Source organism: Pleurodeles waltl, chromosome 3_1 (genome assembly GCF_031143425.1).
Source record: "Pleurodeles waltl isolate 20211129_DDA chromosome 3_1, aPleWal1.hap1.20221129, whole genome shotgun sequence".
Lineage (NCBI taxonomy): Eukaryota > Metazoa > Chordata > Amphibia > Caudata > Salamandridae > Pleurodeles > Pleurodeles waltl.
In genome coordinates this window covers 664,261,581-664,285,547 of record NC_090440.1, presented here as the reverse complement: position 1 = coordinate 664,285,547, position 23,967 = coordinate 664,261,581, and the positions used below count along the sequence as shown (strand labels likewise).

The 23,967-nt window shown below is 44.4% G+C and overlaps 1 protein-coding gene across 2 annotated transcripts in view; it reads left to right on the top strand.

The window, feature by feature from the left end:
- The window catches only part of B4GALNT4 (beta-1,4-N-acetyl-galactosaminyltransferase 4), a 701,168-nt gene that overhangs the window by 407,475 nt on the left and 269,726 nt on the right, over window positions 1-23,967 (top strand). For both annotated transcript variants that reach the window (XM_069223201.1, XM_069223202.1), the window contains exon 7: window positions 19,214-19,281. In XM_069223201.1, coding sequence (XP_069079302.1) covers window positions 19,214-19,281 — 68 coding nt within the window. The remainder of the gene's footprint in view (window positions 1-19,213; window positions 19,282-23,967) is intronic.

Here is a 23,967-nt window from a genome sequence, read left to right as displayed (position 1 = left end):
AACAGGAGATTAGTAAACGCAAGCTCCTGATTGGTTGGAGCACGAGAAGGTCAACACTGTTGTTATACTCGGCTTCTAAAAACTACTTGGAACACCCACAATCTGTACCCTGAAATGAGCAGAGAGAAAGTCATTCTATTATTGACTTCTTAGCAGTGGCACAGATGACTGACAGGGGGGAGGGTCGTTGCACCCTTACTATAAGTGGATTGGTAACTTCCACAAGCTATGGCAGTGCTGTGTTTGAGCCAGTGGTTGCAAGTGGGCAACTACAGGCATTGATCGAAAGCAAGAGAGAAAACACATGAGGTAGACGGAAAAACTTTGAAAAAAGGCAGCAGGCAGGGATGAAAACTAACCTGCAGTAGTGAGATAAAGAGGCAGGGAGTGTCTGGTGGTGGATTAAAGAAGCAGCATGAGGTGGATTCAAGGCTACGGAGCCTTTGTATTCAGCACCTCTACCTTTGATAGCACTGGCTGTAGGCTTCTGAGCAAACTTTGGGCCCCGGTACTTATTCTTTACACATGAAAATTGGTTATTGGACTTTGATTAACTCGTCTGCCACAAGGAATGTTTATGATTGTGCTACAAATGTTACAACAGTGGATGTGACGCTGTTTTCTGTTTGCTTGGTGGAGTTGTTGAATTACGTATGTGACAGAGTTTGAAACGACTGTGTTGCTGTATAAACTGTGATACTTTGCAGTGTTTTTGATGTGATGCTCTGTGCAGTGCAAGTGTTACTGGACTGTATGTGGTACTGTTTGCAGTGACAGTTATCGGATTGGATGTTATTCTGTTTGCTTTGAAGGTGCCTTTTTCTGTCTATATATTATGGATTGCCTGCAACACTTTTCCAGTGTTGGTATGGATGTGGGTGTAACAGATTTGATTTTCATTGCAGTGCATGTGTTGCTGGACTGGTTGCAACACCTTGCTGCGTGGATTTTCATGGATTTGTTATTGTGGCTCAGGTTTACTCATGGTGAAGATTTGCTCATGAAGCATCACCTGCCAGTAAAGTGACAGCATGAGACTGGCGAATTTAGTGGAGACTGAACGTAGTGTAATACCAGCCATGATAGAACAGGTTTCCCGGTTCTCAAAAACTTCCAGTATAAGGTGATTCCAAAGGCCACTCAAATGCATGAAGGGAATCTCCCTCGAAGTTCAGCTTCCTGAATGTGTGCAACCTAAAGTATCATATTCACAGAAGACGTAGCTGCCCCCTTAAGTATAAAGAATCAATTTGAAGGCCAAAAACGTCTTCTCTTTTTAACCAGCCTGAGCCAGGTGATATTTTTCACTGGGAATTGGGAACCAGTAATGGGCATGGAACACCGTTCTGCGCATGATAAAGCCACTGTATCTGGTTACTGGAAGGCCGACGTAGAGGCTTTACCATTAGTTCAGCAAGAGAACTATAACAGCATTTGAAATCAAATAAACTGAGAGGCCATCTGCAAACGTCAAAGACTGAAAACCAAACACACCAGCTAAAGAAAGACTTTCAGTCTACATAGCCCAAGCTTCTCACTTGTAAACTAGGGAGGCCAGAGGTCATTGGTTCATAGATGGTCGGTTCCAGAAAGAGCACCACAGATGTGATCAGTTAAGCTGGAAGGGGCTGCTGTGCACTCTTGAGTCGTCTGATACTTGATGGTAAAGTGCTACCTGGAAAGCTGCTGGGATTTCCCTTAAATCAGCTTAGACTGCATGGTGGATGTCATCTACATACATGTAATAAAACAACCATGTACGTGAACGACAGATACAGTAGGCTTGATATTATGTTGAGAAAATGGGTGACAGTGGTATCTGAACTGGCAATGTGGCTGGCTCAGAATTACCAGGTGGTAGATACCGTGGAACATTGCGTGGATCATTGCCACATTGACATTCAAGCGAATAACAGAGTCAAATCGTAGTACAGCTGCCTTTAACAGTCAATGTGGATTCATCCAGCATGGACCCCAGGACAGCCTCTCAATCACAGGAAAGACAATTATACATTCTTCTGACTGCCAATGCAGCGGCATCTGGTTGGTGCTACACCTATTGTTTTGTTAGTTACAGGAGGCGGTGTCCTGCTATCAGACCAAGCTATATATAAGGTGGTACTGCTATGCACGCTGTGCCATGTGTGTGAGAAGGAGGTATCCTTTTATAGACCTAGCAACGTGGCGAGCGGCAGAGCATGTAGGTATAGTTTAATGCAGGCCCTCCTTCAGCCTCACTGGTTGTGCCAAGAAAACAGAAAAGAGCCTATATTGCCCATTGCCATTTCTGCCCTGCCTTCCCTCGTTATATACAAGGAGGGTGTTACTCCTTTCTTTGTCAGTGGCTTCCTTTCATCACAGAGAACCATCCTGTGACATAGTCATATTCCTCTGTGGGACTATTAACGTAAAACAGTATATGATTATACCCAGGCAGCTGCCCTCCTAGGCAGATTAATGATAACACCCCTTCCAGAAAGTGCCTGCCCTATGGAATCACCTGGAGTTTTGTATACATTTTGTAAGGAAATGCCTCCTTGGCATGGTTACCCCCTGACTTTTTGCCTTTGCTGATGCTATGTTTTGAATTGAAAGTGTGCTGAGGCCTGCTAACCAGGCCCCAGCACCAGTGTTCTTTCCCTAACCTGTACTTTTGATTCCACAATTGGCACACCCTGGCATCCAGATAAGTCCCTTGTAAGTGGTACCCCTGGTACCAAGGGCCCTGATGCCAAGGAAGGTCTCTAAGGGCTGCAGCATGTCTTATGGAGACCCCTCACTCAGCACAGACACACTGCTTGCCAGCTTGTGTGTGCTGGTGAGAACAAAACTAGTAAGTCGACATGGCACTCCCCTCAGGGTGCCATGCCAGCCTCTCACTGCCTATGCAGGTATAGATAAGTCACCCCTCTAGTAGGCCTTACAGCCCTAAGGCAGGGTGCACTATACCATAGGTGAGGGCACCAGTGCATGAGCACTGTGCCCCTACAGTGTCTAAGCAATACCTTAGACATTGTAAGTGCAGGGTAGCCATAAGAGTATATGGTCTGGGAGTCTGTTTTACACGAACTCCACAGCACCATAATGGCTACACTGAAAACTGGGAAGTTTGGTATCAAACTTCTCAGCACAATAAATGCACACTGATGCCAGTGTACATTTTATTGTAAACTACACCCCAGAGGGCACCTTAGAGGTGCCCCCTGAAACCTTAACCGATTATCTGTGTAGGCTGACTGGTTCCAGCAGCCTGCCACACTAGAGACATGTTGCTGGCCCCATGGGGAGAGTGCCTTTGTCACTCTGAGGCCAGTAACAAAGCCTGCACTGGGTGGAGATGCTAACACCTCCCCCAGGCAGGAGCTGTAACACCTGGCGGTGAGCCTCAAAGGCTCACCCCTTTGTCACAGCACCGCAGGACACTCCAGCTTAGTGGAGTTGCCCGCCCCCTCCGGCCACGGCCCCCACTTTTGGCGGCAAGGCTGGAGGAAACAAAGAAAACAACAAGGAGGAGTCACTGGCCAGTCAGGACAGCCCCTAAGGTGTCCTGAGCTGAGGTGACTCTAACTTTTAGAAATCCTCCATCTTGCAGATGGAGGATTCCCCCAATAGGATTAGGGATGTGACCCCCTCCCCTTGGGAGGAGGCACAAAGAGGGTGTACTCACCCTCAGGGCTAGTAGCCATTGGCTACTAACCCCCCAGACCTAAACACGCCCTTAAATTTAGTATTTAAGGGCTTCCCTGAACCTAAGAATTTAGATTCCTGCAACTTACCTGAAGAAGAAGGACTGCTGAGCTGAAAAACCCCTGCAGAGGAAGAACTGAAGACACCAACTGCTTTGGCTCCAGACTTACCGGCCTGTCTCCTGCCTTCCAAAGAAACCTGCTCCAGCGACGCTTTCCAAGGGACCAGCGACCTCTGAATCCTCTGAGGACTGCCCAGCTTCAAGAAAGACTAGAAACTCCCGAGGACAGCGGCACTGCTCCAAGAGAACTGCAACTTTGTTACAAGGAGCAGATTTAAAGACCCCTGCAACTCCCCGCAAGAAGCGTGAGACTTGCAACACTGCACCCGGCGACCCCGACTCGACTGGTGAAGAACAACCAACTCAGGGAGGACCCTCCGGCGACTCTACGACTGTGAGTAACCAAAGTTGTCCCCCCTGAGCCCCCACAGCGACGCCTGCAGAGGGAATCCCTAGGCTCCCCCTGACCGCGACTGTCTAAACTCCATTTCCCGACGGCTGGAAAAGACCCTGCACCCGCAGCCCCCAGCCCCTAAAGAAACTGAACTTCTGTGCAGGAGTTACCCCCAGGAGGCCCTCTCCCTTGCCCAGGTGGTGGCTACCCCGAGGAGCCCCCCCCTTGCCTGCCTGCATCGCTGAAGAGACCCCTTGGTCTCCCATTGAAAACTAAAGGAAACCCGACGCTTGTTTGCACACTGCACCCGGCCGCCCCCGCGCTGCTGAGGGTGTACTTTCTGTGTGGACTTGTGTCCCCCCCGGTGCCCTACAAAACCCCCCTGGTCTGCCCTCCGAAGACGCGGGTACTTACCTGCTGGCAGACTGGAACCGGGGCACCCCCTTCTCTCCATTATAGCCTATGTGTTTTGGGCACCTCTTTGACCTTTGCACCTGACCGGCCCTGAGCTGCTGGTGTGATAACTTTGGGGTTGCTCTGAACCTCCAACGGTGGGCTACCTTGGACCAAAAACTGAAACCTGTAAGTGACTTACTTACCTGTTAAAACTAACATTACTTTACCTCCCCCAGGAACTGTGAAAATTGCACTGTGTCCACTTTTAAAACAGCTTATTGTGTTTTATGTGAAAAGTATACATGCTAATGAAATGATTCAAAGTTCCTAAAGTACTTACCTGCAATACCTTTCAAATGAGATATTACATGTAGAATTTGAACCTGTGGTTCTTAAAATAAACTAAGAAAAGATATTTTTCTATAACAAAACCTATTGGCTGGATTTGTCTCTGAGTGTGTGTTCCTCATTTATTGCCTGTGTGTATGTACAACAAATGCTTAACACTACTCCTTGGATAAGCCTACTGCTCGACCACACTACCACAAAATAGAGCATTAGTATTATCTCTTTTTGCCACTATCTTACCTCTAAGGGGAACCCTTGGACTCTGTGCATACTATTCCTTACTTTGAAATAGTGCATACAGAGCCAACTTCCTACATTGGTGGATCAGCGGTGGGGTACAAGACTTTGCATTTGCTGGACTACTCAGCCAATACCTGATCACACGACAAACTCCAAAAATTGTCATTAGAAATTGATTTTTGCAATTCGAAATTTTTCTAAGTTCTTTAAAGTCCTGCTAGGGCCTTGTGTTAGTCCCTGTTAGCATTTCTTTTAGAGTTTAAAAGTTTGTTAAAAGTTTGAATTAGATTCTAGAACTAGTTTTAGTTTCTTAAAAAGTATTCCAACTTTTAGAAGCATAATGTCTAATACAGATGTGAATGTGGTGGAACTCGACACCACACCTTACCTCCATCTACAGATGAGAGAGCTAAGGTCACTCTGTAAAATCAAGAAAATAACAATGGGCTCTAGACCTACCAAACAACAGCTCCAGGAGCTGTTGGCAGAGTATGAAAGAGCCAACCCCTCTGTGGATGGCAACACAGAGGATGAGGATAGTGACTTGGAGGAAGATTCCCCCCTACCAGTCCTATCTAGGGAGGGCAGGGCCTCTCAAGCCCTGACTACACAAATACTAGTCAGAGATGCTAGTTCCCTCACAGGAGGGACCAACTTCTCTGAAATCACTGAGGATAACTCCAGTGAAGAGGACATCCAGTTAGCCAGGATGACCAAAAGATTGGCTTTGGAAAGACAGATCCTAGCCACAGAAAGGGAAAGACAAGAGATGGGCCTAGGACCCATCAATGGTGGCAGCAACATAAATAGGGTCAGAGACTCTCCTGACATGTTGAAAATCCCTAAAGGGATTGTAACTAAATATGAAGATGGTGATGACATCACCAAATGGTTCACAGCTTTTGAGAGGGCTTGTGTAACCAGAAAAGTGAACAAATCTCACTGGGGTGCTCTCCTTTGGGAAATGTTCACAGGAAAGTGTAGGGATAGACTCCTCACACTCTCTGGAAAAGATGCAGAATCTTATGACCTCATGAAGGGTACCCTGATTGAGGGCTTTGGATTCTCCACTGAGGAGTATAGGATTAGATTCAGGGGGGCTCAAAAATCCTCGAGCCAGACCTGGGTTGACTTTGTAGACTACTCAGTACAAACACTAGATGGTTGGATTCAAGGCAGTGGTGTAAGTAATTATGATGGGCTGTACAATTTATTTGTGAAAGAACACCTGTTAAGTAATTGTTTCAATGACAAACTGCATCAGCATCTGGTAGATCTAGGACCAATTTCTCCCCAAGAATTGGGAAAGAAGGCGGACCATTGGGTCAAGACTAGGGTGTCCAAAACTTCCACAGGGGGTGACCAAAAGAAAGGGGTCACAAAACCTCCCCAGGGGAAAGGTGGTGAGACAGCCAAAAACAAAAATAGTAAAGAGTCTTCTACAGGCCCCCAAAAACCTGCACAGGAGGGTGGGCCCAGAGCCTCTTCACAAAACAATTCTGGGTACAAGGGTAAAAACTTTGATCCCAAAAAGGCCTGGTGTCGTAGCTGTAGTCAGTCTGGACACCAAACTGGAGACAAGGCCTGTCCCAAGAAAGATACCACTTCTAACTCCCATCCTGCTAAAACTGGAATGGCCAGTCTCCAAGTGGGATCAACAGTGTGCCCAGAGCAAATCAGGTGTCACACTGAAGCTACATTAGTCTCTGAGGGTGGGGTGGATTTAGCCACACTGGCTGCCTGGCCCCCTAACATGCAAAAATACAGGCAGCAGCTCTTAATTAATGGGACAAGTGTAGAGGGCCTGAGGGATACAGGTGCCAGTGTCACTATGGTGACAGAGAAACTGGTTTCCCCTGGCCAATACCTGGCTGGACAAACTTATCCAGTCACCAACGCTGACAATCAGACTAAAGTACATCCCATGGCAATGGTAACTTTAGAGTGGGGAGGGGTCAATGGCCTGAAACAGGTGGTGGTCTCCTCAAATATCCCAGTAGACTGTTTGCTTGGAAATGACCTGGAGTCCTCAGCATGGGCTGAGGTAGAACTGAAAACCCATGCAGCCATGCTGGGTATCCCTGAACTGGTGTGTGTCAAGACAAGGGCACAGTGCAAGGCTCAGGGTGAAAAAGTAGAGCTGGAGTCTGGAAGAAAGGCCCAGCCTACCAAGAGGAAAGGAAAGTCAGCTGGGAAACCAGCTGCAACACAGCAAGAAAAAGAGAACCTCTCTTCTCAGGAAGAAGTTCTGCCCTCTGAGGGAACTGAGCCTATGGAGCTGGAACCTTATCAGGTTGAGCTCTTAGGCCCACGGGGACCCTCAAGGGAAGAGTTGTGTAAGGGACAAGAAACCTGTCCCTCTCTTGAAGGCCTTAGGCAGCAAGCTGCTGAAGAGTACAATTGCAAGAAAAATGGAACACATAGGGTCTATTGGGAAGATGGACTCCTGTACACTGAGGCAAGAGATCCCAAACCTGGTGCCACTAGGAAAGTGGTAGTGCCTCAGGGTTTCAGAGAGTTTATTCTGACCTTAGCCCATGATATTCCCCTTGCTGGGCATTTGGGACAAACCAAGACGTGGGAGCGGTTAGTCAACCACTTCTACTGGCCCAATATGTCCCAGAAGGTTAAGGAGTTTTGCCTCTCCTGCCCCACCTGTCAAGCCAGTGGTAAGACAGGTGGACATCCAAAGGCCCCCCTTATTCCACTTCCAGTGGTGGGGGTCCCCTTTGAAAGAGTGGGTGTGGACATAGTTGGTCCACTAGAACCTCCCACAGCCTCAGGAAATATGTACATCCTAGTAGTAGTGGATCATGCTACTAGGTATCCTGAAGCTATTCCCCTTAGGTCGACTACTGCCCCTGCAGTAGCCAAGGCCCTCATTGGTATCTTTACCAGAGTGGGTTTCCCTAAGGAGGTGGTGTCTGACAGAGGTACCAACTTCATGTCAGCATACCTAAAACACATGTGGAATGAGTGTGGGGTGACTTATAAATTCACTACACCATATCATCCACAAACTAATGGCCTTGTTGAGAGATTCAACAAGACATTAAAGGGCATGATCATGGGGCTCCCAGAAAAACTCAAAAGGAGATGGGATGTCCTCCTGCCATGTCTGCTTTTCGCTTACAGAGAGGTGCCTCAGAAGGGAGTAGGATTCTCACCCTTTGAACTTCTGTTTGGCCACCCTGTAAGGGGACCACTTGCTCTTGTTAAAGAAGGCTGGCAGAGACCTCTTCATGAGCCTAAACAAGACATAGTGGACTATGTACTTGGCCTTCGCTCAAGGATGGCAGAGTACATGGAAAAGGCAAGTAAAAACCTTGAGGCCAGCCAACAACTCCAGAAGTTGTGGTATGACCAAAAGGCTGCACTGGTTGAATTTCAACCAGGGCAGAAAGTCTGGGTTCTGGAGCATGTGGCTCCCAGGGCACTCCAGGACAAATGGAGTGGCCCTTACCCAGTACTAGAAAGGAAGAGTCAGGTCACCTACCTGGTGGACCTGGGCACAAGCAGGAGCCCCAAGAGGGTGATCCATGTGAACCGCCTTAAGCTCTTCCATGACAGGGCTGATGTAAATCTGTTGATGGTGACAGATGAGGACCAGCAAGCTGAGAGTGAACCTCTCCCTGATCTCCTCTCATCAGACCCTAAAGATGGCTCAGTGGATGGAGTGATCTACTCAGACACCCTCTCTAGCCAACAGCAGTCTGACTGTAGGAAGGTCCTGCAGCAGTTTGCTGAACTCTTTTCCCTAACCCCTGGTCAGACACACCTGTGTACCCATGATGTGGACACAGGAGACAGCATGCCTGTCAAAAACAAAATATTTAGACAGTCTGACCAAGTTAAGGAAAGCATCAAGGTGGAAGTCCACAAGATGCTGGAATTGGGAGTAATTGAGTACTCTGACAGCCCCTGGGCTAGCTCAGTGGTCTTAGTCCCCAAACCTCACACCAAAGAAGGAAAGAGAGAGATGAGGTTTTGTGTGGACTACAGAGGTCTCAACTCTGTCACCAAGACAGATGCTCATCCCATTCCTAGAGCTGATGAGCTAATAGACAAATTAGGGGCTGCCAAATTCTTAAGTACCTTTGACTTAACAGCAGGGTACTGGCAAATCAAAATGGCCCCTGGAGCAAAAGAAAAGACAGCATTCTCCACACCTGATGGGCATTATCAGTTCACTGTTATTCCCTTTGGTTTAAATAATGCCCCTGCCACCTTCCAAAGGTTGGTGAATCAAGTCCTTGCTGGGTTGGAATCCTTTAGTGCAGCTTATCTTGATGATATTGCTGTCTTCAGCTCCACCTGGCAGGATCACCTGGTCCACCTGAAGAAGGTTTTGAAGGCTCTGCAATCTGCAGGCCTCTCTATCAAGGCATCCAAATGCCAGATAGGGCAGGGAACTGTGGTTTACTTGGTACACCTTGTAGGTGGAGGCCAAGTTCAGCCACTCCAGCCTAAGATCCAGACTATTCTGGACTGGGCAGCTCCAAAAACCCAGACTCAAGTCAGGGCATTCCTTGGCTTGACTGGGTACTATAGGAGGTTTGTGAAGGGATATGGATCCATTGTGACAGCCCTCACAGAACTCACCTCCAAGAAAATGCCCAAGAAAGTAAACTGGACTGTAGAATGCCAACAGGCCTTTGACACCCTGAAGCAAGCTATGTGCACAGCACCAGTTCTAAAAGCTCCAGATTACTCCAAGCAATTCATTGTGCAAACAGATGCCTCTGAACATGGGATAGGGGCAGTTTTGTCCCAAACAAATGATGATGGCCTTGACCAGCCTGTTGCTTTCATTAGCAGGAGGTTACTCCCCAGGGAGCAGCGTTGGAGTGCCATTGAGAGGGAGGCCTTTGCTGTGGTTTGGTCCCTGAAGAAGTTGAGACCATACCTCTTTGGTACTCACTTCCTAGTTCAGACTGACCACAGACCTCTCAGATGGCTGATGCAAATGAAAGGTGAAAATCCAAAACTGTTGAGGTGGTCCATCTCCCTACAGGGAATGGACTTTATAGTGGAACACAGACCTGGGACTGCCCATGCCAATGCAGATGGCCTTTCCAGGTTCTTCCACTTAGAAAATGAAGACTCTCTTGGGAAAGGTTAGTCTCATCCTCTTTCGTTTGGGGGGGGGGTTGTGTAAGGAAATGCCTCCTTGGCATGGTTACCCCCTGACTTTTTGCCTTTGCTGATGCTATGTTTTGAATTGAAAGTGTGCTGAGGCCTGCTAACCAGGCCCCAGCACCAGTGTTCTTTCCCTAACCTGTACTTTTGATTCCACAATTGGCACACCCTGGCATCCAGGTAAGTCCCTTGTAAGTGGTACCCCTGGTACCAAGGGCCCTGATGCCAAGGAAGGTCTCTAAGGGCTGCAGCATGTCTTATGCCACCCTGGAGACCCCTCACTCAGCACAGACACACTGCTTGCCAGCTTGTGTGTGCTGGTGAGAACAAAACGAGTAAGTCGACATGGCACTCCCCTCAGGGTGCCATGCCAGCCTCTCACTGCCTATGCAGGTATAGATAAGTCACCCCTCTAGTAGGCCTTACAGCCCTAAGGCAGGGTGCACTATACCATAGGTGAGGGCACCAGTGCATGAGCACTGTGCCCCTACAGTGTCTAAGCAATACCTTAGACATTGTAAGTGCAGGGTAGCCATAAGAGTATATGGTCTGGGAGTCTGTTTTACACGACCTCCACAGCACCATAATGGCTACACTGAAAACTGGGAAGTTTGGTATCAAACTTCTCAGCACAATAAATGCACACTGATGCCAGTGTACATTTTATTGTAAACTACACCCCAGAGGGCACCTTAGAGGTGCCCCCTGAAACCTTAACCGACTATCTGTGTAGGCTGACTGGTTCCAGCAGCCTGCCACACTAGAGACATGTTGCTGGCCCCATGGGGAGAGTGCCTTTGTCACTCTGAGGCCAGTAACAAAGCCTGCACTGGGTGGAGATGCTAACACCTCCCCCAGGCAGGAGCTGTAACACCTGGCGGTGAGCCTCAAAGGCTCACCCCTTTGTCACAGCACCGCAGGACACTCCAGCTTAGTGGAGTTGCCCGCCCCCTCCGGCCACGGCCCCCACTTTTGGCGGCAAGGCTGGAGGAAACAAAGAAAACAACAAGGAGGAGTCACTGGCCAGTCAGGACAGCCCCTAAGGTGTCCTGAGCTGAGGTGACTCTAACTTTTAGAAATCCTCCATCTTGCAGATGGAGGATTCCCCCAATAGGATTAGGGAATGTGACCCCCTCCCCTTGGGAGGAGGCACAAAGAGGGTGTACTCACCCTCAGGGCTAGTAGCCATTGGCTACTAACCCCCCAGACCTAAACACGCCCTTAAATTTAGTATTTAAGGGCTTCCCTGAACCTAAGAATTTAGATTCCTGCAACTTACCTGAAGAAGAAGGACTGCTGAGCTGAAAAACCCCTGCAGAGGAAGAACAGAAGACACCAACTGCTTTGGCTCCAGACTTACCGGCCTGTCTCCTGCCTTCCAAAGAAACCTGCTCCAGCGACGCTTTCCAAGGGACCAGCGACCTCTGAATCCTCTGAGGACTGCCCAGCTTCAAGAAAGACTAGAAACTCCCGAGGACAGCGGCACTGCTCCAAGAGAACTGCAACTTTGTTACAAGGAGCAGATTTAAAGACCCCTGCAACTCCCCGCAAGAAGCGTGAGACTTGCAACACTGCACCCGGCGACCCCGACTCAACTGGTGAAGAACAACCAACTCGGGGAGGACCCTCCGGCGACTCTACGACTGTGAGTAACCAAAGTTGTCCCCCCTGAGCCCCCACAGCGACGCCTGCAGAGGGAATCCCCAAGCTCCCCCTGACCGCGACTGTCTAAACTCCATTTCCCGACGGCTGGAAAAGACCCTGCACCCGCAGCCCCCAGCCCCTAAAGAAACGGAACTTCTGTGCAGGAGTGACCCCCAGGAGGCCCTCTCCCTTGCCCAGGTGGTGGCTACCCCGAGGAGCCCCCCCCTTGCCTGCCTGCATCGCTGAAGAGACCCCTTGGTCTCCCATTGAAAACTAAAGGAAACCCAACGCTTGTTTGCACACTGCACCCGGTCGCCCCGCGCTGCTGAGGGTGTACTTTCTGTGTGGACTTGTGTCCCCCCCGGTGCCCTACAAAACCCCCCTGGTCTGCCCTCCGAAGACGCGGGTAGTTACCTGCTGGCAGACTGGAACCGGGGCACCCCCTTCTCTCCATTATAGCCTATGTGTTTTGGGCACCTCTTTGACCTTTGCACCTGACCGGCCCTGAGCTGCTGGTATGATAACTTTGGGGGTGCTCTGAACCCCCAACGGTGGGCTACCTTGGACCAAAAACTGAAACCTGTAAGTGACTTACTTACCTGTTAAAACTAACATTACTTTACCTCCCCCAGGAACTGTGAAAATTGCACTGTGTCCACTTTTAAAACAGCTTATTGTGTTTTATGTGAAAAGTATACATGCTAATGAAATGATTCAAAGTTCCTAAAGTACTTACCTGCAATACCTTTCAAATGAGATATTACATGTAGAATTTGAACCTGTGGTTCTTAAAATAAACTAAGAAAATATATTTTTCTATAACAAAACCTATTGGCTGGATTTGTCTCTGAGTGTGTGTTCCTCATTTATTGCCTGTGTGTATGTACAACAAATGCTTAACACTACTCCTTGGATAAGCCTACTGCTCGACCACACTACCACAAAATAGAGCATTAGTATTATCTCTTTTTGCCACTATCTTACCTCTAAGGGGAACCCTTGGACTCTGTGCATACTATTCCTTACTTTGAAATAGTGCACACAGAGCCAACTTCCTACACATTTCTAACCAATTGAGATAGTTTAGGGGAACCTTGTACTTTTCAACCACATTTTCCTCACCTGTTGCTCCATAGACCTCTGAAATTATTCCGTTTTTACTTCCACCTTCCGCTCTTGTATACTGTTACCAGTACTACCCAGGAAAGAGTGGTTCAGACTGTGAGTTAAACATAGCAAAAAGTGGGCATACATTTTCTCAGTTCCGTAATCAACATATATTATTACATAATATTGGCTTATAAGGGAAAATATTTTTGAAAACTTACCTGAACTGTATTATGCGAGGAGGAAGTAAAAGGTACATTCAGACATATAGCAAATCACTCTTAAAAAACTGGAAAAGCATTTTTCAGAAAAACTCAATGCCGTATTGTAAAAACATACATTCTTCAGTAGGTCTTAATGTGACTATGACAAGATACATTGCTGCACTTAGAAGTCTGTCTGCTGCTTGTGGGTCTGGACGCCTGACAGACTCCCTTATGAGAGATCAGCTAGTCAGATGTACAAATGACCCTAAGGCTCAAGAGAAGTTATTGTCTCTAAGGCCAGACTTACCAGAAGCCATTAAATATATAAATATAACTAAAAACATAGAGCGCACAGCAGCATGCATATTAGAAAAGAAACAGTCAAAAGATTCCTGTAAGGTTGAGAATAATGTGTATAATGTTTGATACCAATGAAGTCTACAAAGTGAAAAAAAAAACACACAAAAATAAAAGACAACTTTAAAAAAACTAAAATGTTGCAGATGTGGAAATTCAATAATTTAGCCAACAGTCCTAAATGTCCAGCTAAAGGGGTGACTTGCAAGAAGCGCATTAAGAGTGGAAACTATGCCAAAGTTTGTAAAGAGATACAAGGGTGTCCATGTGATGAAACCAGATAAAGAGAAGGAGAACATGGTCCTTCAAGTTAATTTCATTGGGGTGGATGACGGTGTAGATTACTCCACATGTAATATCAATCTTGATGGAATAACCCTGAATATTTTTGCAGATTTGTGTTTCTCATCAGTGCTTAATTTGTAACATACTAAGTGCTGATGCCCAAAGTACTGTGCAAAAGACAGCAGCTGGTGCTACAGGATGTCGCCACACCAATTACCAAGGCTGCTTAGTCCAGAATCCATTTAATGCCTCATTAATCCACTGCCAGATGCTTCACAGTCCTGTATCTTTCTTTTGCAGGCTCTTGCTTTCTCATTGTTGGTGGTTATTTGGTCTTCTCTTCCTTCTTCTTTCCCGTCTGTGTGTTTTCCCTCCTGTTGCTCTAGGGGAATGTCTACTAATGGAAAATAGGCGTTTGTGTGCCCCTCTGGCCCCAGAAATGAGTGCCAGTGGGCTCCACCGACAATCCACCCGCTCAATTTATGGTCTGCTCCCTATCCTCATATACTGTAATAAATAAATAGAGATGCATTTCACAACAAATTCTCAGTAAGAGATTACACACAAGAACCCCAGACATAAAAACTGGGTGTTATAGTAAAGATCCCAACCCCTTAGTGCATGTTGAAGATGCAAATTTCATTTAAGAAAAGGTCCACAGTGGGAAAGGTTTACATAACTAAGAAGGGATCTCAGCTGTTGGGGTGGAAATACCAAAAGGATTTAGGAATGAAATGTGCCCCCAACAACGAAGAGCAAGTCCCTTTACTTGACAGATCTGCAGCAGGAACAAATGTGTGAAATTAATTTACTGAGGTATTCTCTGAAAGTGAAGTGGTGATACACAAAGGGAAGAGAACCTTGTGAATGACGGTAACTTGTTTGTTCATAACATATACCTCCTATCTCCACTCTTACATCTACAACTGCTCTCCAGCGAATCCCTTCAGCCAACATTCTAAACCGATTTAGTGCTAGTGGAACATACCAGTAGGGGCTGGAGGGAGGAGGAAGGAACAAGGGAAGAACACATAGGGTGAGGAAATAAATATCCTGTGAATACAGATACAATACATTTTGTTTACAAAAATTACAACATGTCTCCTTACCAAGAAACATATAAGCTAACAGGTGATTTACGTGTGAACCAAGTAAATAAAATATTCAATACATATAAGTTTTTTTGACAATCAGGAAGGTGGTGCAGTCTAACCCTTTTCTCTCTTTATGCAGCACATTAAGGTCCTGAATGACATGAGGTACAGGTTTTTCTTTAAGGATCATGATCAAGGAAATTGGCTATTTTGTGCGTGCTCCAAATACGACAATCTTCCAGAACTATTACATATTTCTTAACTTGTTTAATTTTCAGTGTTAGGAGAAAGCCTTAAATTTATTAATGGATTTTTTCCTATCATTCACTTTCCCACTCTCCATTTGGGATCAACGACTCCCCATTTATTGTCATAAAATGCTTTGTATTTGTTTTGGTGCAATCTTCTCTCAGTGGCATTCTCTCTATGGATACAGACGGGTGTCGGGTTTGATCCTAGTTTTCTCAGTAGAACCAATACTCAAAACTAATCTTGCTTTTGGTGAGATTTCTTTCTAAATGGCCCTCATGAGCAACGCCTACGAAGCGTTCACCTATATCCACAAGAAGTATGATTTTTCAGACCTCATAATAAAATTTCCTTCAAGGAATAGCTAATTTCTTACATTGCAGCAGAGTTGTATATGCTCAGGTAATTCCTTGCGCCTCTCTGACCATCCATTCAATTTAAAGTATTTTAACTGTAGTTAAAGTGTTTTGTACTGTCAAACTTTCCCACTCATGTCTCATAACAACCTGAATACTCGGAGATACAACTGCTCCCTCTAGTAATCCTAATCTTTGTTCCAAAATGTGCACAGGTGTGACAAAAAAAATCTGCTAACATGATTCTTGTTACCTGGAACGTATTCTAACTTTAAATTGTAGCCTTTGAGTCATAAGATGCATTTAGGGATCCTCAGTGTGGTTCTTTAAATCCCTTTAGTGGACAAAACTGGGACTAAAGGGTTGTGGTCTGTTCTTAATGTAAATGGCAGACCCCAAAAATGTTAAATAATTTATGTCCAAGACACAGCCAAGTGCTTCTTTTTCCACCATAGAGTAATAATCATCAGCAACCCTGAGAGATCATGGAGCGAATGCCATTATCCTCTCAATACTGTTGACATTCTGAGATAAGATTGCACCCAAACCCTTATTATTTGCATCTGTAGAAAGAATCGTTTTTATTTTGATAATAAAATTGCCAACGTTAAAGGTATTAATGATGCCATTCTTGACATTGTTGAATTCATGTTGGCAATCAGAATTCCATTCAAACAAGACCCTTTTCTTGAACATGGACCTTAGAGGGTGTATGTCCTCAGCAAAGTTCTTAATGAATTAAGCATTGCATTTAATTACACTGTTCTTTAGAAAACAAGATACTTCATACTGTGCAATTTACACATTCCACTAAATAATTTTAGCATCTTTGACTCTTTGGCTTTCTTGAGATTAGATCCTGCTCATTGAAAATCTCACTTATTGACAGATGCAGAGCACCAATGTGACCATGTGTTAATTAATTTACTAATTATTACTATATTGACATTCAGCCAAGCCAAAAAAGAGAAGGTATAAAGACAATACTCTGCACTGTTTGAAACTTCTCACACTTCATTTCCACATCCTCTTCAGTGAGACCACTGCTGTGCGGTGTATCAATTAATTTTACCACCATTTATTCAGCACGTGGGTTTTCAATAGTAGGGTGAGACCCTCCAAGCACACAGTGAAGAGGAGTGCAACATATTTTCCATGACACTGACACAAGAAGCTACCTCACACGTAGTGCTTTGACATGAAAAATACCATCTTGAAATTGAGACTATAATGTGGAAGCATTGTGGGCAATAACGGTGAATGCTCACAAAAATTTAGATATTCACAATATTTTTACGAATCCAACCACTCAATGATGGTATGACACAGTGTGAATGCCACCCAGTTCCAAAACTATTGCTGTTGGTTAGGACCTTTTCTTTTCATACAGAACGAAAATTGTGATGCTTCTCGTGGCTTTAACTGGCATTATTTTGTCGTATTCCTACCTTCTGAGGGTTATCCCCCCTTTGCTTTGAAGATACTACTGTCACGCACACTAGCATCTACCCATTGTCAGTTTCAACCTCAAGTTGCTTTTCTGCTTTTAAACTTCCTATTGCAATTTTTTTTTTAATTCATCCTTTAAACTAACTATATAAGGAGGGCTAGAGGTGTAACCCAGTTAATCCTTTTAATCTTTTCCCTTCTCTGAATGCCAACTTTTCCAAACAGAATATCTAGGTGCCCCACCATACCTCTCCCATCCCTGTTCTCTTATATTTTGAGTGCCTTTTATTAGAAGTTTATTTATTCTTAAAAACATGATATCCTCACTTCAAACACGTTGCAAGAAGGAGCAACGTGTTGAAGCCACTATCCTGCCCTCTCAAAACAGTCTTGTAAAGCAAGGAAACACTTCCAGTCCCTCTGATATTCTACGTGACATTGTGAGTTCTGTCCCAAAAACATATTTATGCTGTATTTTTGCACTTTAAATCATATCATTCTTTTAATGTTTTCCTTTTAGTAATTCTTCCAAGTAAAACAAAAAAAAAAGTAATTGATCTAAGGTCAGGTTTAAATATGGTGTCACTCATGATAAATGAAGGAGGAAAAAAATGTCTGTCACAATTACAGCATGTGGAGGCTAAAATGGTGAGGTATGTGCTTGATGCTGAAAAACTGGGAAAGTTAAGAGAGATACCAAAATCACGAGAAGTTCATAATGCTCTAATTTATTTTTGCTGTTGCTTTCAGGCTTCTAGGACAGCAGCTGAGTTCGAGTATATGGTATTGGTTGATATGATTGGTTTTAGGGCTAACTGATCGTGATTTCGGCACTGTTCTGACAGTGCATTCAGATCAGAATCAGAGGTTCGATCAAAGTTAGGAGGTGCCTCAAATCTTCCATGGATCAGACGATGGGTCATAAAGCTAGGTGGTCATAGTCAAGACGGATTAGAATGAGGGCAATACTTAGCAGATTTCTTTATATATAGATACATACATTCACACCTTTTTTAATGGAAAAGAAGACTTTCATTGACCACATTTGAGGTACTTTTGGTGAAGTGTAGGATTTAGGGTTAATGGCTCGTTTCTCATTTTAAAAGGATCTGTGGTGCTCTTGTAAAGTGTCACTTCACCACTTAGAGCTCTCTGGGGTACTTACTAAACCGAATCGAAAAACAGGCTTCTCTTGATTGTTTGTGACTCTTTGAAGTTGAGGCATTACCTGTTTAGATGTGACACTCTTTATATGAAAGAGTTTGATGGATTGGAAATGGCATTTCCCTACGAGTGCTATGGAACTGAATGCAACTCTTTCTCTGATGGGTTTTGTTTCTCCAGAAGTGTGTGTTTTTTAACTGTATGAGATGCTACTAACAGCGTGTTTATTGCTGAAGTGCAGTTGATGCTGATGAGTGCATACATTGTTTTATTGCATCTGCCACTGCTTAGAGTGCTGGTATTGGCGGATGAGATGTTACGTAGCTTGCAGTGCAGACGCAGCCATGCAGGATTGGCTATAACACAGTTTGAAGTGCAGCTGCCAGTGGATTGGATGCTGCAGAGGTTTCAGTGCAACTGATGCTTTATTAGATGTAACAGTTGGCAGTGCAGGTGCTAATGGATTGAATATTGCTGAGTTTGCAGTGCAGCTTGGGCTGGGTGAGATACAACACAGTTTGCAGTGCAGGGCGGTTGCACTGTGTGCAGTGTAGGTGTTATTGGATGGACTGTTTGCAGTACGGGTGCCGCTGGACTGGATGCAGCAGTTTCGCATTGGAACGGATGTGGCACACTTTCAGGGTGCATGTTGTTGGATTCTGCGTGCAACTTTCTCTGGTGGGTGTTTTTGTGTTGGATGTAATGCTACCTTTGCAGTTTGGATTTTTGATTGATTAAACACGCAATTGGTAATACTTGATTGAATGCAGCACCGTTTTTAGTGGATGTTTTACACACTCTGAATGTGACACTTCATCTGATGGGAGCAAGCGGGCCGGATGCGACAGTGTTTGGCTTGCAGAGTTTGATGGATTAGAAGTGACATTGCCGATGAGTGCTGATGGACTGGATGTGACATCCTCTGCAGTGTAGCTGTTGCTGGATGGGATGTGACACTGCTTACCGAGCAGTCTCTGTTTTGCAGCGTGTTATTAGCCTCGGGTCTGTTCTCATTCTCCATGTTGCCTGCCTTTCAGATGGGATCAGAGTGGACAGCGCCTGGAGAGTTCACAAAGTTCAGTTCACAAACATCAAGACCTGTACGGTAAGAACTGTGGGTAACCCACACATTTATCTGTCTGGTGGGAGCTACTCCGTTTGTATCCACAGACCCGGTTCCAGGTGTGGGAGTGCTGCTCACAGACCGCTCTCACCTGAGAAGTGATGGTAAATTAGAGAGCTTGTGAGACGGTATGGGTCTGTATCTTGGTTTTTAGAAGAGATGCACGGATTTACAGTCTAGAGGAGAAACACGAGAGAGAAGTTAAGGTGGCAACATTTAAACACGTCAGTAGTGCGAGAGTCCACTGCTGAAGCACATACTTGCCTTACAGAAGCAGCGGTGGGAGCTGGCTGGAAACATTATTTTCCACAATATAATTCTCTTATATTACTTCCCCTTTGGTTCCCGAGCCATTGCACTGCTGCTAAAGTCATGGTTACTGTTTCAGGGCTTGTAACCGTTTCCGTTTAAAGCAATGATTTTATATAAATACGTTTAAAAGGGACTTAATGGTATTTAAGGTTACGCTGCTGACAATGCATCTTAAAATTAGCTCAAGTATCAAAAGTACTGAACTGTGCGCATTAGGGTGCTCCAAAGCAGCCACAAAGCAAGTTCAGAGTGTTGTACACGATGGCAATTTTCAAAAAGTACCTCAGCCTTTCAAAACACTTGGAGCATGAATTAGAGATTGGCAGATTCTGTATACATTATATCATACAGCAATTTTAATAGTATGGTCGGGATGAGTGTCAGGTTTGTCAAGGAGTAACCAGCCCTTCAAACTCTAATTCAGGCCCTATATACTTGATCTGATTTTTGATGGTACCTTCATGCAACTGTGTGGGTATTGGGTGCCACCTATTTATCACACTAACACCTGTGTTTGAGTAGATTTGCGACTTATCTGACTTGAAACTGGTTACAACTATTAACAGCACAGCTACTACATTACCTGCCAGAGGATGACTAGTTTTGATCCTAATATATTTGTACTTGCATAAACATGAGTGCATCTGTAGGCATACCTCAACTAAAATGTACAAAATAAATCGGGGGGGGCGGGTCATATTTGTGGGGGTCAGCACCTCCCTTCCATGTTCCAACACTACTGAGCATGCTTGGTTCCACTGCGTAACTTTTCTACATCCCTACAGAAAGGTAAGTATGTGCATTTATTCTTCTACTTGAGGATCTTAGGTGTTACAACAGATCGTACACAAGGCTGACTTCAGTGCTGGTGGCCCCCGGTGCAACAGTCTTTCTTGGCACCCGCAGTCACGACCTCCTCCACAGATTCCCTCACTGCCAACCAAGAGTGTCCCTGATCTCTCCATGGCCCCTCTCACATACATTTAATTCCTTTTATCGCGCTACTCATACCAATGTATGGTGTGAGAGCACTTTACATGTCACACACATTATACAGATAAAATGAATCCTACAAGTGTATAAACAATGCATGGGAAATGTTAAATGATACAAAGAGTGCTACAAGGTGTAGGAGTCACACCATCTATAAAGGTATGCAGTATATTTTAAGAATACTTAGTCTGGAGAAGTATAAACTCTGCATTTAAAATGTAGCACAGAGGTTGACGTTGGCTGCGACTATGTGGTAACCCACTGAGCGTTCCACATAAAATACAATTCTGTGATCTGTATGTTACATGTGCCTGGCAGTAGGCATATTAACCCTCTGCACTACTTTATGATGAGTCAAAACTTCTGTTTCACTAAACTCAGATTTCTCTAGCAGGAATAATAATTACCAGAGTTATTGAAAATTTTTTATTAAACCATAGGATATTTCAGGATGCACGCTCCCCTGTAGTCATTGCCCAGGTGTGACTGCTCCAGTCACACCTCCCTAAAGTCAGCACTGGTCATACATCATGACCCTTATTCATGTGCTGCACTTCCAGTGAAGTACACTGCACTTTTCTGCACTCTCTGCAGAAGACACACTGAAATGCCTCCAAATTCTCTTTTCACTTCTGCTCTGCACCTCTCTGGAGTGAGCAGGAGTCTTGTAGGAGCTCTGTGTAGAGTGGAGGAGAGGCGTCAGCTTCCTGTTTGAAATCAATGCTGGTTAATGTTCCACAATGTTGAGCCTCTATTATTGGCCTTCACGTGGCCTGTTGTCAGTAAAATAGGCAGCAGGTGTGTTTGGTGCACTAAGACCTTAATGCTCCTATCTGGTCCTTGCCTTACTGTGTGGTCACTATGTACTGTTCACAGGTAGGGTTTCATTTTAATCATTTGCTTGCAAAAACATGAAGCAGATGGCCTCAGCAGCGGTGTTATCACTGAGACCCTGTGGAAGGTCACCTCACACATAGGTGGGTGTTTTCTTCCTTACATAGCATTTGAGAAGGCCACTTTGATATCAGTTACCACATCGTGTTCTAAATTTTTCAAAACATTGAGCCATGCTTTCCGGCTTGGATTTTATTTTGTTATTCAGTGGAGAACTGCAGGCTGTTTTCTGCTCAGACAATCTGGGACCATCAATAGGTATTTTTTCTAATTTCTGTAGCAAGATAGGTTCTACTGTATTCATCTAATCACTAAATTTGCAATTGTAAATAGTCACTGCAAACATGGAAACAAGGTGGCGGACGCAGTAAGAAGCTGAACATTCTTCTTATTGGCCAGATGAAGCGAGAGATAGTTGATCTTGAATCGCTTTCTGCATGAAACCTCTTTCACCGAAGGTCTAATGGTTGAGTGTTTGTAGGTATTCTGCAATAAGAAAGTCTAGGCCCAGAAGGGCTATTTCCTGATGGACTAAGTGAAGGCTATTATGCTCAGAAAGTGCTAACAAAGGGCATACTATTCTGTTTTAAGTTGCATCTGAGTGATCATGTGTTAAGGAACAGCCAGGTCTGTGTTTCTTTCAGGAATTGTAGATGGTTGTTATTAGTCTTATTCGTGCTACTAGAGTGCTCAGAACTTAGGTGTATGTACAAAGATGAAGCTCCCATGATGGTCTTTTTTTCTGAATGGCCGGCCAATCAAGAATGGACTTCTGCTTTGGTTGTAGAGGTGGAATTTGTATTGCATTAACATAGGTCCTGAGCCCTTGATTAACCAGTGGTTAAAGAAAAGGACTAGTGAGTTACTTTTTGTAGTTAGTAGCTAAATGAGAACTTGGTGGGCGGTGGTGAAGTGGTCGTGCCTGTGCAAGTGTAAAGATTGTCTGGCAGCATTTTTTTACTCATTTTAACCTCTGGAGATTTAGGACGGGGAAGGATCTGTCCCTAGTGGGTGTCTTAGATAAGGGATAGTCAGAAACAAAGAGGTTAGGGTTCAAAACCAAGGGGTTAGGGTTACAAGGACAAACAAACAGAATTCCCCAAGCACTCGTGTGTGAACTGTGCAAAAATTAGTTGCACCATGAACATAAATACAAAAATATATAATTTATTAAATATAAAAATTAATAACCTATCTAAACACAAAACCGTATCCATATATCAACTTATATACCATACATATATGACACAAAAGAGAATCTTTTAACAATTTAAAATATCAATGCTAATTTGATTGGCATTCCCAAAAATACATCATCAGATATCAGATCCACATATCACCATCTGAGTTTTTTTTAAAAATCCAATGCGCCTCAAGATATGCCTCATATTTTCCGGGAATGCGTTTTGCTGGGTAAAATTGTAAAGACCAACTTCTTCAGGACAATAGTAGTTTGATATATATGTTTGATTAAAGATTCTTGAGTTAAAATGGTGTTTAAGTACATGAATGTGCCTATAAATGGCAAACACATAGCATACATTAAAAAGTCTGCAATAGACTGATGAACACTACATAGTGTTTGCACAGGTAGCACAGGTTCAAAAACTTGTAACCGCAATAAAAATTAGTTAATTTCATTTCTATATCATATAAACATAGACTATGTTTTTTAAAACATACGGAAATCAGTGGAGGGGGCGGGTTTCATGGACTGAGGTATAAATGTGGGAAAGAACCTCCATTATGACTGCATTAATAGTGAAAACACTCATTACGTTCACAGAAGACCACAGTTAAAAAAATATTAACCACATAGAATTCCCTGCATGTCTCCTCGCTAGTTGAATTTCCATTAGAATCCTTCCAAACATAAATGCCCATAGTCACTCTCACTAGACATATATATACCTTAGGCACATATAGTTCCCTCCTAGAGTATCTCCTCTACCATATCGACAATAGGCAAGGTATTCTATAAAAGGCTGTATGTTCCATAAAGTAAGCATTTCTTTTGTAATACATATTATGCAGTTAGCTTGTTTTATCAAAGCAATGTATCACACATCTTTTAATCCAACTGCATTATTGCAGGGACACAGCGCCCCAGCAGGATCTCAGAATCATAAAAAACATGCTTTGGTTTTAATATTGCAGTCATCAGATGACTGAAACATAAATACATTCTATTACTACCTCAAAAATGGACATCAGGGAGGGGGTAGAGAACAGCAAGCTAGCTTTCTATACCTCTCAGCCATAATACATTCATGCCTGCCTGGGAACCACCGAATTCCTTTAAGTCCAAGGGTAATTCTAAACAGATAAAAGCAAATCCTGTATGAAACTAAAATATCCACATATAATGACTAATAAAGCATGCCTGGAGAAGACGTCTATGCATCAACATTGCATAAGCCTTAGAGCTAACTCCTCTCAAGTACAAATGAGTGGTCTCAGAAACAGCCT